General features: G+C 38.4%; 1 protein-coding gene across 2 annotated transcripts in view; it reads right to left on the reverse strand.

Annotated features, from left to right (window-relative positions):
- The window catches only part of sgpp2 (sphingosine-1-phosphate phosphatase 2), a 60,902-nt gene that overhangs the window by 16,265 nt on the left and 28,377 nt on the right, over positions 1-16,260 (reverse strand). For both annotated transcript variants that reach the window (XM_072572782.1, XM_072572783.1), the window contains one exon: positions 2,569-2,748. In XM_072572782.1, coding sequence (XP_072428883.1) covers positions 2,569-2,748 — 180 coding nt within the window. The remainder of the gene's footprint in view (positions 1-2,568; positions 2,749-16,260) is intronic.

Here is a 16,260-nt window from a genome sequence, read left to right on the forward strand (position 1 = left end):
TGTTGCCAAACAAAGAGATCTTGGAGTGCAGGTTCATAGTTCCTTGAGAGTAGAGTCACAAGTCGACAGGGTGGTGTAGAAGGCATTTGGTACACTTGCCTTTGTTGGTCAGTGCATTGATTATAGGAGTTGGGGGATCATGTTGCAGATGTACAGGACATTGATTAGGCCACTGTTGGAATACTGCATTCAATTCTGGTCTCACTGCTAGGTTGTTAAATTTGAAAGAGCTCAGAAAAGATTTACAACGACGTTGCCATGGTTGTAGGGTTTGAGCTATAGCGAGAGACTGAAGAGGCTGGGGCTGTTTCCTCTGGACCGCTGGAGGCTGAGGGGGACCTAATAGAGGTTTATAAAATCATGATGGCTATGCATAAGGTGAATAGTCAAGGTCTTTTCTCTAGGGTAGCAGAGTCCAAAACTATAGGGTAGAGGTTTAGGGTGAGAGGAGAAAGATTTAAAAGGGACCTAAGGGGAAATTTTTTTCACGCAGAGTGTGGTAGGTGTGTGGAATGAGCAGCCAGGGGAAGTGGTGGAGGTTGGTACAATTATAGCATTTAAAAGGCATCTGGATGGGTATATGAATAGGAAGGGTTTAGAGGGATATGGGCCAAGTGCTGGAAAATGACTAGATTAATTTAGGATATCTGGTCACCATGGACAAGTTGGACGGAAGAGACTGTTTCTGTGCTATACATCTCTATGACTCTGTAATTGATTGGATTAAACACATTTAGTTTTAAAACCATACTGTCACAAACAATGTCCAAATAACATTGACTAAAACTATTTTTGTTGCCAACATAACCACTAGACTGCAGAAATATATCCCCAATTTAACTTTTAAAATGAGTGACGATCCCTAGTTAAGCTTATGCTATACTTTGTCCCTTAGTGAACACTTGTTCTCCTCAAAATGTCCAAAGCAGTTTTTGCTCCTGATGACTTGATTTATTTTTCTTTTCTAGCTGGATAGCTTCTAAAGCCCAAAGTGATTTTCATGGTAAGGGTTATCGCGGTGATTCCTCTCTCTAGCAAAAGCTAACTTAATTCTTCTAGTTTTCATTACATTCTCACAAACTTAATATTTTCAAATTCAGATGCTCTCCCATTAGCATTTTACGTGGTGGATAATAGACTGCCCATCTTTATCTCTATGTTGTCTCTCAGAACTTTGCAGGCTGGCCTGTCTGTGAAGTGCAGGGATGTCGAAAGATGAAACTCTGTAAGTTGATACTACAATGACTTTCCATTGTATACTCTCCCTTCAAAGGTCACCCCCACGACAACGTGAATCCAAAGGGCATTCTATCCAGGTAGAAATACTAATTAACTATCTTCTGGACTTGTAAATTTAACTCTATCTTGAAATTAAACAGTTTAAAATATAACAGTTTGCAAAACCTGACACTCCTAACATCTTCCTGTGAAACTTGGGAGTCTAATGGTTTATCGACCAGTTTATCAGCTCATGTGGTTTGGTCATTGTATCCCTCTTCTAACTTCTTCCCAGTAAGGCAACCTGCCCACCATCCCCCTGTACTCCCCCCATCCACACCCACCCTCTTGACACTTCCACAGCCAAGCTCCCCAAATTTATTCTTGGGCAGAATTCAGAACAGGTCATATGACCCTGAGATGAAAGCAAAGTACTATGGATACTGGACATCTGAAATAAAAACAGAAAGTGCTGCAGAAACTAAATATAAGCGGCAGCATTTGTGGAGAAAGAATGAGAGGTCATGGTGTGAGTCCAGTATGATTCCTCTGCTGAACTGCTGTTGTGTTTGTAACAAAAGGGTGAAAAATTGTGTGGTGTTATGGAATATGAATGCAATCCCATAAGGAGGTTAAAAGAAGAATCTGTTGCAATATTAATAAGGGAAGAAAGACAACATGGTAAAAGGAAGTGGATACCAGAAATACATACTTAAGTGGTTGAGTCCAAGGAAAAGGATATTGTAGGAACAGAAACAGAGGACATGAGCATACACTTAACTTTTTACTTTCAGTTCCTCAGTGAAACTTTCCTCCCACAGGGTATCAGAGGGAGATGAGAAGAGAAAATCAGGAAGATTATGTTAGTGTGACATCATCTAACACTTTTTGAAATAATGTTCTGTCAAGAAAGTTTAGTTGGAAGTGGGATTACTACACTTCGATAGAAATGATTAATAAAAAACTGTGTGCAGCAGAACAATTTCTGAGCTGATCCAGATTATTTTGTCACTTATTAAGAATTCTTGAGTGCCATTTTAACTGCTCTGGAAGCTGCTATTCCTGTTTTGAAACCACCTCAAACACTGTGACGTGACTTCTTTTGAGGGATCTCACCATGTCTACTCAATAATAAATCACTTGCTGTGAATTGAATGCTGCTAACTTTTGTGAAATTCAGAATATATTTCTGCAGTCTGTCCGTATTTCATGAGTAAATTATTAAAATAGATAGGTATTAACAGCACGAGCAGGAATCCTTTTTAATGATGAATGAAACCTGTATGAAATCTGCACATTGTGGTTTTACATTTGCGAGCTCCTGTCAAGAATACAATGTAAAATTCCTACCTTGTATCTGTACATTGTAGCAATTAGGAATGTAAAGGAGATAGCCGTTGCTGCCATGGCATGCGTTGAGGGCATACCATACTCTGCATCAACTCTTGTTTCCAACTTTACAACTGGTGGGGATAATGGACGGGGCCACTTAATGATGTCTTTGGAGGCTTGCCCCAAGTACATAACGATCTGTCAAAACAGTTACAAAATGGTTGGAGACAGTTATTCACATAGATACAGTGCACAATTCCATTATTTTCTGCATGTTTCTTCCTGCCTTATTTCATTTTAGAACTCATTAATTTTTTAAGTTTGCAAAATTATTTATTAAAAGACATCTGACAGGAAGAATCTGAATTTATGTAATGCCTTTCCCAATCTTAGGACATAAGAAAATAGGAAGTGGTGTAAGACATAGAGCTCCTTGAGTTTACTCTGCCATTTAATAAGATCATGGCTAATATCTGGCCTCAAGTCTAATTTCCTAATTCCCAAATCCCTTAAATCCTTTGGTGTTCAATGCCTGTCACCCTCAGATATGAATGCACTCAATGATTAAGTATCCACAGTATTCTGGGCTGTAGAATTCAAAAGATTCACAACTATCTGAGTGAGGAAATTCCTTTTCAGCTCCTTCTTAAATGACCAACCTTTTATCCTAAAACTATACTTCTTAGTTCCAAACTCACCAGCCAAAGGAAATATCCTCACAACATCTACTCTGTCAAACTTTCTCAGAGTCATGTCGAATCATAGGTGACTATAGCACTAGAAGCTATTGGGCCCACAGTGATGGTGCTAGTCCTCTAAAGAAGCAATTCATCAAAGCTCACTGTTTTGCCTTTGCCGTGTAGCCCCCTTTTCAGATAATGGCCCAATTTTCTTTGACAAGCCTCAATAAAACCTACCTCTACCACACTTTTAGGCAGTACACTCCAGTTCTTAACAACTCATTACATGAAATATCTTTTCTTCTTATCATCATTGTTCCTTCTACTGATTACTTTATGCTTGTGCCCTCAGATTTTTGATCCTTTCACCAATGGGAACAGTTTCTCCTTGTCTATTCTATCAAGACTCGTCATGATCTTGAACACCTCTATTAAATTTCTCTCAACTTTCTCTCCTACAAGTAGAATAGTCCCAACTTCTCCAGACTATCTATATTACTGAAGTTCCTTGTTGCTGGAAACAGTTTTGTGAATTTTGTCTTCATTCTCTCTCTAATGCCTTAACATTCATCCTAAACTGTAATGTCCAGAACTGTACACAATACTCCCATTAAGGCTGGACCAGTGTTCTATGCAATCATTGTTGTCTATGTCCTTAATCTTCTATTGATAAATCTCAGTATGCCATTTATTAATTGCCCTCTCAACCTCTACTAGCATCTTCAATGAAGTATGCATATGTACATTCAATCATAGTCATAGAGTCACGATCCTTCTGCTTCTGCACGCTTTTCAAATTATAACCCTTATTTTGTGATATGACCAAAATGAACAACGTCACAGTTTTCTTCATTTAATTTATCCTGGCACTGGTTTGCTCATTCCACCAATCTGTCTATGCCCTTGTAAAATTCAACACTGTTGTCCCCATGCTTCACAATACTTCCAAGCTTTGTATGATCCATAAGTTTTGAAATTGTGCTTTGCCTAGCAAATTCTAGATGATTGATATGTATCAGGAAGTTCAGGAGTCCTAACACTGATTGCTGTGAAGAATACTGCTATAAAACATCCTCTCCTCTGAAAAACAACTGTTAACAATTATTGTTTGTTTTCTGTGACCCAACCAGCTTCGTACCTGTTACAACTTGACTTTCATTCCACTAACTTTGCTGTGTGGCATTTTGTAAAATTTGTTTTGAAAGTTCACGTACTCCACATCAACTGGCATATTTCAATGAGACCATTGCAGGAAGGTTTGGCTTATTCAACTCTATCTCTCCTCATATGCAAGCCTCTACTCCTCAGGCATCCCAAAGCTCTTGGCATTCAGTAAAGTACTTTGAAAGTGTTGATACAATTGTAACGTAGAAAATGTAACAGGCAGTTTGAAGAGAACATTACTCCACAGGCATCAAAGTGATATTATAAATGTAAATGTTTTAGTTATGTTGATTGAGAGATAAATATTGGTCAGGAAACTTTATTATTTGAGTTATCTTGGTGACTCACTGGTAGAATAAGGTCCAATATAGTACTGAGGTTTAAAGACTAGAAAGATTTCATATTTAATCATGTACTTAAGTTGAAATGGGTGAGGGATACTAGAATTATCCTCACTGGCTCAGGCGAGAAAGCGAAATAAAATACCATCATTGAGAAATTAAGGAACTGAAGTCTAACAGTCCCCACGGCTTAAAATTTACATCCTGGGGTTCTAAAAGAGAAAGCTGCAGAGATAGTGAATGTACTGGTTCCAATTTTCCAAAATTCCCTAGTTTCTGGCCTGATCCCAGCAGATTGGTAGTTAGCAAATGAACCACTGGTACTCAAGATAAAAAGGAGTGAGTAAACAGGGAACTAAAGGAGTTAGTGGAATATCAGTCATTAGGAAAATGTTGAAATCTATTATTAAGAAATGTTAATAAGTAACATTTTCCCATATTATACTCCATCTGTCAGATTTTTGCCCATTCACTCGATCTATTTATGTCAGTCTACAACTTCCTTATGTCTTCTTCACCAAATACCTTTCCCATCTACCTTGATGTCATCAGCAAATTTAGCCACCTTGCCTTTGCTGCCCTAAGTCATTGATCTAAACTGCATATGTTAAGACCCAGCAGATCCCTATGGGACTCTACTTATGACATCCTGCCAATCAAAGGCCCATTTATGAATGTTGTGTTTTCTGCCAGCCAGTCAGCCATCTAATCTTATATCCATGCTTATATGTTATTCCCTACACCATGAACTTTACTTTTCTTCAATAGCGTTTGATGTGGCTTCTTATCAAATGTATCCCAGAATCAAAGTGCAGTACATCTATAGGCTCCTGTTAGCACAGCACATATTAATCTTTCAAATAACTTGAATAATATGGTTCAACCTGTGGCAGACGAAGTTAATGTGGATAATTGTGAAATTATCCAATTTGGTAGCAAAACAGGAAGGCAGATTATTATCGGAATGGTGATAGATTGGGAAAGAGGGATTTGCAATGAGACCTGGGTATTTTTGTACACCATCATTCATTGTAAGCATGTATGAACAGCAGATGGTGAAGAAGGCAGATGGTATGTTCACCATCATAACAGAAGATTGGAGTACAGGCACAGGACCATCCTGCTGCAATTGTACAGGGCCTTGGTGAAACCACACCAAGAGTATCGTGTACAATTTTGGACTCCTTACCTAAGGAAGGATGTTCTGACTGTGCTTGGAATGCAATGAATGTTTACTGGGCTGATGCTTGGCATCGTGGTACTGATATTTGAAGACAAACTGGATCAGTTAGAACCATACTCACTGGAATTCAGAAGAACAAGGGGGGATCTGATAGAAATCTATTAAATGCCAGTAGGACGAGACAGGGTGAATGCAGGAAGGATATTCCCGATGACTGCAGAGTCCAGAGTCCGGGGATCGCAGTCTAAGGATTTGGAGTAGGCCATTTAAGACTGAGATGAGGAGAAATTTCTTCATCCCCCAAAGAGTGGTAAGCTTGTAGAATTCTCTGCCATAGAAAGCAGTTGAGGCCAAAACAGTGAATGTTTTTGAGTTAAATAAAGTTCTTGGGACTAAAAGTTTCAAAGAATATGGGGAGGAAGTTGGAATAGGGTACTGAGTTGGATGATCAGCAAAGATCATAATGGTGGAACAATCTTGAAGGGCATGATTTTGTTGCCATTTTCTAAGTTTCTACGAGTAAGCTTTTCCTTAATCATGGTGCAGAAAATATAGTAATTGTATTGATAATGGACATGTACATGAGAAAACAAATTACTTGACTCCCCAAAGACTATCCACTATATACAAGTTACAAGTCAGGAGTGTGAAGGAATACTCCCCACTTTTCTGGATGGATGCAGCTCCATCAATACTCAAGCAGCTTGACATCATCTAGGACAAAATAGCCCACAGGCATCCAATCCCTCCACCATTGACACACAATAGCAGTAGTGTGTACTGTCTACAAGATGCATTGCAGAAATTCACCAAAGGTCCTGAGACATGACCAGGAGACAAATCCATGACCACTTCCATCTAAAGGACATGGGTAGCAGATACATGGGAGAACCACAACCTGCAAGTTCCCGTCCAAATCACTCACCATTTTGACTTGGAAATATATTGTTATTCCTTCCATGTTGCTGGGTGAAACTCTTGGAATTCCCTCACTAAGGGCATTGCGGATCTACCTATAGCACAGGGACTACAATGGTTCAAGGCGGAAGCTCACCACCACCTTCTCAAGGGCAACTAGGGATGGGCAATGTATGCTGGCCCAGCCAGCAATGCCCAAGTCTCACAAGTGAATACATTTTTAAAAAATTTGTATTTAGAAAAAGTTCAAATTCAACATAAAATGTATTAAATAATTTTGCATGATCTATAATGTTCAACATGCAAAGGCAATTCTGCAAAAATCATTGTAACAGATTATCAACACAAATGCATTTCTCCCTTACTTCATATGTTGGATAAAGAGAAATCTAATCACAGTGATAACTACTTTTCAAATCAACACTGTAGTGTCTCTCTTTCCCACTTATCGATACATTTAGTTTCACCCAAAGGGACATGCATTGGATGGGTTCTCTCTGCCCATTATTCCACAGGTTTTGACCTCCCCATTTGCACCTTCAGCTCTTAATTATTTGTGCAACATTTATTTGCAGGTATTGAAGTTTGCAATGCTAAATAATTGACACAATAATGGTTCTCCTAATGTACAAGCAGAAGCTCAAATGACAATCTAGTTTACAGGAAATAATCTTAGGAAAGTGCAGTTTGTAAACTCAGGTCATTGATCTCTGTCTTCCACACCTGAGCTCCCATTACTCAGAATGTCACTTAAAAAAACTGAACTGGGAGATGAACTCAGGTCAACAGCACATTGACCTTCTCCATGAATATTATTACAAAAGACAATAACATACTGAAAATATTTTTTTCTGGTGGACCTCCAAATCAGTTATATTTCATGTGCAAAGGTTATTAAATCAGCATCAAGTGAATTCTTATGCACGCGAAAATGAAAAAAGTCACAGACATGATGTTTCCTTGTTCAACTCCTCTAAAAGTTTTTTTTCAAGATTTCCAATCTTTGGATTGTAGGATGAATTAAAGCACTCACAAATCAGTAATAATGTACATTTTTAAAGCACCTTAATGCAGCAAATCATCCTAAGGTGCTTCATGTTTTAAAAAGGTCAGTCTGAAAGTGTTAAAATTGAGGACTGTCCTAAACTCCTGTCACTAAGATGATGTGATTTGGACCTGATGGGAAACAGCTTAGGATCGCAAAGGGGTTAGTCTATCTACCAGACCCTCCCCAGTCTCTGAACAAAAATGTCTATCACATTAGCCGAACTTGTACTAAATTGCTCATGTTCAATAAACTATATCTTGTTTAAGACAAGAGCTGGTTCTCATCTGAGTAGCATGTGGTTTTCCTCTACCACACCAGACCAAGCAGACCCTTTGGAATCATGCCTGAAAAAAAGAGGGTGTTGGCAGCAAAGGGACCCTATGTTGAACAATTGTGTGCATTGGCTGGTGTCTACAGCAGACAAACAAAGTATCACTCTGAGACACATAAGGAATATATTAAGTCCTTGACCAAAACCTTCATCAAAGAAGCAGGTTTTAAGCAGTGTCTTAACAGAGGCAAGCAAGGAAAATAAACCAAAAAGTGCAGAATGTGAATTCTAGAACATGGGGGATCGAAGCAACTGAAGGCATGACTGCCAAAGTCGGAGCAACTATAATTGGAAATATGCAAGAGATCAGAATTAGAGGTGCACAGAAACCACAGAGGGTTTATGATTTAAAGCAGATTACAGCAACATGGAAAAGCACAGCCACAGTGGGAATGAAAAACAAGGAGGAGTTTTAAAGTCAAGTTATTAGTTGACTGGGAGCCAAGTTAGTCAGTAAGGACAAGGTAGATCAGGGATCAGGTCACGTTGTGAGCTAAGATGCAGGCAACTTAGAATTTAAATGGTCTCAAATTTACGGGTCTAGAGTGAGAGAAATGAGGCAATGAGTAGCGTGGTCAAGTGCAGAAGTAACAGAGTTGTGAACAGAACACAGTGAGAAAAAGATAGGTCAGCAAATGACAAGAAAGATTCATGGAAGAAGGAAAATAATAATATCAAATTGCTTCCAGTTATGTAATACAAGCTTTTTGTGGCCTAGACTCTTGGTGTAAAGTGTTAGATACTACTTTAGTAAGTAAAGGCTATTAAAATTATGCAGAAAACATTCAGGGATAACATTTAATTATTGTGAATGAAAACCCAAAGTTTCTCCATTTTGCTGATTTAATATTAACTTTTTGAGAGATGTTAATCTACCACAATAAAAGTCAAAGCAAAAGATTTGTGGTTATTCTGAGCAAAATTATTGAAAGCAAATTGTCTGTCTAGTTGTAATGCTTGAATTGAAAGATAAGAAACAGTATTGTGCTTGAAATAGTTGAGGAGCAAAAATGATGTTATTCAAAGGGTTAAGTCCTTGATGCCTGTGTGACTTTGAGCGAATAGTGTCTAGAGCTTAGGACTTGGCTAGAAAAACCAGATGGAACCAGCAAATATGCAGCTAAGGGAGTATTGACTTTTGCCTTCTAAGTAAATATCATGTGACTGGCCATGGCAACAACACTGCTAATTCCAGAAGAAATATCGAGTAAATAGTACCCAGCCTTCTGTACATTGGCAGGCTGCAGTTTGTGACTTTCTTCACTGCTCCTATTGAAAAATATACGTCTACTTAAATAGATTTTGTGCTGCCATTTAAAAAATTTTCCACAACAGAAAATCGGCTGCATCATCAAATTTAATAGCCCACTGGTTTTAAACAAAATGTTTCATTTTAGTCATTAAATTTCATCTATAATTTATGTTGCTGCTTTAAAATATTTTTATTAAATGTTTATTAAATTGCATCCACAATATTAGTGATTGTACTAAAAGAAATGGGAGTGTAGACTTTGACATAAGATCTTGTTTTTTTGATTATCTTTTATTTATTGCTTTGGGTGAATAAAAGTGTTCAGCTGCCCTTGGGGGCTGTAATGGTTCCTGTTATGTACTTAGATCATTATAGTACCTTTTTTAGGGGACAGTGACCTGTGTAAGACTTCTGTATGGTTTTATGTATTGTTGTTGCTTTCAAGAGATTTGGGGCACCTTGTGCTTGCATCCCTACTTCTCTGGTGTAATTGTTGATGTGTATTGAATTTTGTGTAACCTTGAATAAAAGGAATAAAAGTGTTTAGCTTTGAATGGAAGTGGAACCCCAGTGGCGACAAAAACAAATTACATCATAACTAGGACATGCATTTGCAACTTATTAAAAAAACTCCTTGGAAAATCAACTTCATTCTCAATTGATGATACATTGCCAGAGAGTCTCTCCTAGTAAACTGACAACCAACACAGACACACTACCGCAAGAATAAATGCCTAAAACAAAATAATGATGGAATGTACAAATACAAAATTATTATAGCATTTACAGTATGAAATGAGCATTGAGCCCGTGCTGGTGCTGGTTAAATGGAGCTTTCTTAATCTAATTTAGTTGCATAATATTTTATATATCGTCCCTTTCAAATATATATCACATGTTCTCTTCAAAATAACTTTGCATCTCTATATAGGTTAAACAGTTGACTTGCAATCAAAAGAACACATTCTAATTTATCCCACAGTATTCCTCATGATCAAACATATGAGTAACCAACACTAGCATGATCCCAGCCTATCTACTTCTGACAATCAACTGGTTTCAAAATGGATGCACATTCTCTGGATATATTACAAGAAAAGATGCCAACGTACCGACTTCAGGCATCTGTAAGTACTACTCTATTGCCAGTCACCAGAAGTTGGATTGGATGAGTCAGTCTCAAAAGTCATCCCTACTTTCAGTGAAGTAGATTAGTTTAGAGATCTTAATTCCATAGAAATACTGGGCTAACATCATGCATCCATATGTGCATTATCTTTTTCTCTAACTCCATCAAGTGACGTGGAATCAAAGGAGTTATGAGCTGGAAGCAATGTTCACATTTGCACCTGAGATCACTGTTGTTTGTGTAAAATGCATAGCTAATTCATGTAAACTCAAATTCTCACTAGCCTCTGCTACTGGAATATCTACTGATTAAACATGGTTCATTTAACCTTTGAAGTTTAGGTTTAACTTGCAACAAGGCATCTAACAAGCAAAGTTTCCAGATGTTAAATAGTACTCACTGTCACAAAGTTTGCAATATAACTGAGTATAAATGCCAATGCAGTTTTGTATTTTTGACTAGATATTTTCTCATGTTCAGATGCACCAACTCTGTCACGAATGGCCCTCATTCTCTTCAATCTACAGTGCACCTGAACCTGTCCAATATCTAGCCAAATGCTAGTCAGAGCCAGTGTCGTATATCTCTGAGTATCAGCAACAGAAATGTTTTGTTCCCTCTAGAAAGCAGACTGAACATTCACTTCTAATAGGCCCTCGGGCTTTGAAATAACAAATGGTTTTCTTTACTGAAAACTGGTGAATGAACAGTAAATTCTCTTTAAAAATACACCATATACTTCACTACCTTCCTCAATATGTAAAATAACAAATAGCAAATAACACTTTTGACTGAGATTTTCCATGTCTTTGACTCAGTGTCAATGTTTGGGGAGTTTCATGGGACTTCCTTTTGCAAACCCTGGTCACCTTTCTCACACAATTCTCTGCTGGTCACCTCAATGATTGTGCACTCTGCCTTTATTCCATTATATTGTGCTCATGTAGCCTTGTGGTCAGCAGTGACAGAAGTGTTTACTAATACTTGGATCTTTCAGTGTTCATGCCACAGGAGCCTTATTTAAACCCCAGCTGTGCATCATTTACAACACACACAGCTTGTTACGAAATAGTTATGTATGTCAGGGCTGTGCCCAGGGTCCACAGCAATGCATAACAATGCCACAAGAATGCTAATGACCTTCTGTCTTTCACAAGTGTGAGTCCTTCCATCTTCTCTCTTGTATTTCATACTTTGACTCTGCTGCTGCACCCACATCTCACCAAGCTCCATAGTCTCGCTATTGCGTGCAGAATTTTTCTCAACGCTATCACTATACTATCCCCCAAACAACTAACCATTCCTGCTCTGTGTGCTTCCTATTTATTCTGTTGGGTGTCCTCACCATGGATCCTGACAGGATGGACCAGTCTTCCAGCTACCAATGTCCTTCTTGACTAGACTAAAGTTTAGATTTTTAGAAACGGCTGGAAAAACTCAGCAGGTCTGGCAGCATCTGTGGGGAGAAATCGGAGTTAATCTTTGCAGTGATCCTTGTTCAGAGTTGATGATAGCTTGGAAAAGGTGGGCATTTATGCAAAAGATGATTAAGGGGGAGAGGAGAGAGACGAATAAATGATAGGTGGTGATAGAGCCCAAAGAGAGATAAAAACAGTTGGTCAGAAAATTGAGTGGGTAAAGGTCAACTGTGGAGAATCAAAAGCTGCTAATGGGACTATTAGTAGCTGACAAAGGATTGTGTGTGGTCGCAGTCCATTTATAGCAAGGCCTGATATGTGGGTATTGAGTAATGGCATGGAGAGGGTTCTCAGGCCCCTAAAATTGTTGAGCTCAAAATTGATAACAGAAGGTTGTAGGGTTACCAAGCATAAAATGAACTGCTGTTCTTCCAATTGGTGTTGAGCTTCACTGGAGTACTCTAGCAAGCTTGAGACAAAGATGTTGGTCAGGGAACAGGGTGGGGTGTTAAAGTGGCAGGCAGCTGGAAGCTCAGGGTCATTTTGGGTGGAACTTAGGCGTTCCTGTATATGCTTCATTTCCCCAGTGTAGAGGAGACCACATTATGAGAGCAAATACAGTGAACTAAATTGAGTGAAGTGTAGGGGGAAGTTGTGTTCGGGCTCTTGAATACTGAGGGGGGAGGAAGTAAACAGGCAGATTTCATCCCTTCTGTGATTGCGAAGGATGAGTCTATGGGGTGAAAGAGTAGTGGACCAGGAAGTCTGACAAGGGAGGAGAGAGGAGTATATGTCTGGTGGTGGTGCCACACTGGAGATGGTGGAAATGGCAGCTAATGATCCTATGGATATTGATGCTGGCAGGATGGTAAGTGAGGACAAGGGAGACCCTATCACTGTTGTGGGAGAGAAGAGAGGGGTGAGGTGTGGGAGATACATCAGAACTGGCTGGGGGCCCTGTCAACCATGATACTGGGGAATCTTATTGAGAAAGAAGGTGGACATTTCGGAGGCCCCCTTGTCAAAGACATCATCAAAACAGATATAATGGAGATGGAAGAACTACCAGTCATGTCTCTCTAATGAGTAGGCAGCCTATATTCATTAGAACAATGGACAACTTTTCTTGGACAATGACAAGGCAATCTGTAATTGACTGTGTTATCTCCAACTAAATAATTCATACCTGAGATATCCCATTGAGATTCCCTGAGCAACTTGCTTTATCAATACACTGCTGTCAATGTTTTTGGTCTCTGAGTTAAAGTTTCTGTGAAATATCCTCTGTCACCCTAAGCTTTAATTCCCTACAGGTTATTTCTTGTAACACAACACAAGGCTTAAAATTCAACACAGACATAATCAAATTTTCATCATAGCTGTTTTATTCTAACTAATTTACTTGAGTATTTTCAGTAATTGCCTTTTAATTTAATTTAAATAACATTCTAATCGAAGGTAGCTTTAGCTTCGGTATAGCATTTACAATGATATGTAGCTTTTTTATTGTCAGGTTTTTTTCATTTTTTTGTCTCTTCAACAGTTAATGCATAATCTGAAACAAAAAAATGCATATCTTGGCAGTTTCATGATTCTTTTTACAAAGTGTTAACAATGTTGTTACAAGGAACTTCGCAGTGTGTGTGAAAAAAAAATGACTCTAAGCCCTAAAACATGATGATCTAGCCAGCTCAGCAGCTTCTCACAGCCAAGGGAATCAGCCAGATACGGTAGGTTGTACAAGAAATTCTAGGATGTTCATGTTCTGTGTCTAAATGACCTTATTAATTGTCCAGTCATTGGCCCAAGTTGTATGAGTTCACTTCTGATAATAATCGACTTTGTCGCACCTTGTACAGATTATAAGTGTTAAGATGTAACAAACCATTAGTAAAAGCCACAAGTATTGTACTCGGGCATAGTTTTGCGCTTGGTATTACATGAAAGATATTGAGGGAAAACTGAAAGTAAAGTGCAAATTCATGAGGAATAGGTCTGGTAAGAGGAACTACAAGAAAACAATTGAAAACTTGGTGCAGTAGTGCATTGGAGCTTTTTAGATCTTTTGTTCACCGGGAGGATGCCCTCATCTCCTAGAATTTTGCACAAGGTGAAACAACTTTTCACATTTACCCTGTCAAGTCCCCTAAGATTCTTACGTATTCCAATAAGGTTGCTTCTTATTCTTCTATATTCCAATGAGTACAAGACTCAATCTACTCAAACTTTCCTTATTAAACCTGGTATCAACCTCATCTGGACAGCCTCCAATGCCAATATATCTTGCTTTAGATAAGAACCCAATACTATTGACAGTATGTGAGCTGTGGTCCGATTAGTGCTTTGTATAGTTTTACCAAAACCTCCCTAATTTTATACTCCACTGCCTTTGAAATAAAGGCCAACATTCCATTTGTCTTTACTCTTATCGCTGAACTCGAATGCTAGCTTTTGTGATTCCTTGGCAAGAATGCTAAAATCTCTCTGTTCCATAGCTTTCTGCAGTTTAAATAAGATTGAACTCCTCTAATCTTCCTTCCAAATGCAGATAGAAACACCTTGTAAAAATTAGATTGCATCATTTTCAGATGTTTTGTGAAAACCAAGATATTTTTATGCAGCACTAAGTTACTTCGCAAATGTCATTTAAATGATGACATTATGGTCATCGTAAGGCTGACTCACTAGTTTTTAGGATGTGTGTCCAGAATTGAGTGTTCTGAAAAAATGTGAAGCCAGAGTGAAGCATTCCTGTGGTGACTTTTACTGTAAGACATAAAGAACCACATTTATTATAGGTGATTCTAATTGCTAGGAAATTTTATGCAAGCATTTCTGTGCAATGGGAGTAACACAATGGATTTCTGTGATTGGTTTGGAATTACACTGATATCCAGTATTAGTTTACAGAAGCTCCGAACTTACATTTAATTGAATCCAACCCCATAACATTTGAAAAATATTAAACAAAGATAGTAACATAAAAGATCTAAAGAGTAAACCATCCTCAGTACTAGAGTACATATCCTATATCTTTCTTACACCATTTCATCTGGTTCTGAGAACAGAGGGAAAAGTAAACACTGTAAATGTTCACAGGTGAGGTCTTGCATTTGACTTGAAACTGTGGCAAGTTCAAGGGCTCAGCACAGTTAAAATGCCAAAGGAGAGTGCATACTCTGATTTGACAGACACTAAAAATCAGAAAATGTGAAAAAAGTGTCTTTTTCCATTTTTGTTTATTCCCTACAGTATGGGAATGGTTAAGAAATCATTAGTGTGCTTCCACTGTGGAATCAAAGGTAAACAAATGGGTCAAATAGCAAGTTCCTTTGGCTAACAGCCTGCAGCTCCATGGTAAAGAAGCTAATTAATAATACTTTATGACAATTTGAGGGAAGAATAGTGATCTTTCTATTCTCGAAGCACTAAGGCAGGTTTCAGTAAAACTACTTGAGTAGGCATTTTTTTGAATTCAGCTGAGTACTTCCCTGCTGCAGCTATTGTTTTACTTGTGGAGATCAAAGGCTGGTGTCAGCACATCTGTCCAATTTTTTTTCACAATGGAAGGTAAAAGATTTTATTAACCTCAAGGCAGTCTCCTAATACACTACAGAGCGCTGTAAGGTAATTTGGGCAGGTTCCTCCAGTCACATTCATTTAGAGTCAAGATGCACTCCATTTGGTTTGGAAGCACTACTTCTTTTGATAAATTTTACATTTAAACATAAACTCAGTTCCAGATGTTTAAATGGGGTTAAGCCTTACCTTGCTCATATTTTATCTTTTATATTCCATTTTCCACATATTGACAGCTGTATACTTGGATCTGTGATTTCTAAACATTGAATACCTGGTAGGGACAATGTTATCATTAGTCCATCAATAGCAGGTGCCAAGTGAAGGAGATAATGTGTTTCCCCATTTAAAAATGAATTTTAAAAATAGCAGGAGAATTGCACTGAGCTGATCATGCAAACCAGTGGCCCAATTGCTACAGCTTTGAGATCTTTTGCAAAACGGCCTTACGTCTGGAGAAGATTTTCAACTGACAGAGTTCGAATTGAGTATTACATGGTGGGCCTGGGAAAGGAGCAGGGGCTGCTGAGGGAGGGGCGAAGGAAGGGGGGAGGCAGAAGAGTGAGAGAGACATAGAAGTATTAAAAATAATTTAACCTGTTCATCGTGTACTCAAAGTGAATAGCCTTCTATTCAAAATGACTAAAGCATCTGCCTAGTCATTTCA

This window comes from Chiloscyllium punctatum, chromosome 6, assembly GCF_047496795.1.
Source record: "Chiloscyllium punctatum isolate Juve2018m chromosome 6, sChiPun1.3, whole genome shotgun sequence".
NCBI classification, from domain to species: domain Eukaryota; kingdom Metazoa; phylum Chordata; class Chondrichthyes; order Orectolobiformes; family Hemiscylliidae; genus Chiloscyllium; species Chiloscyllium punctatum.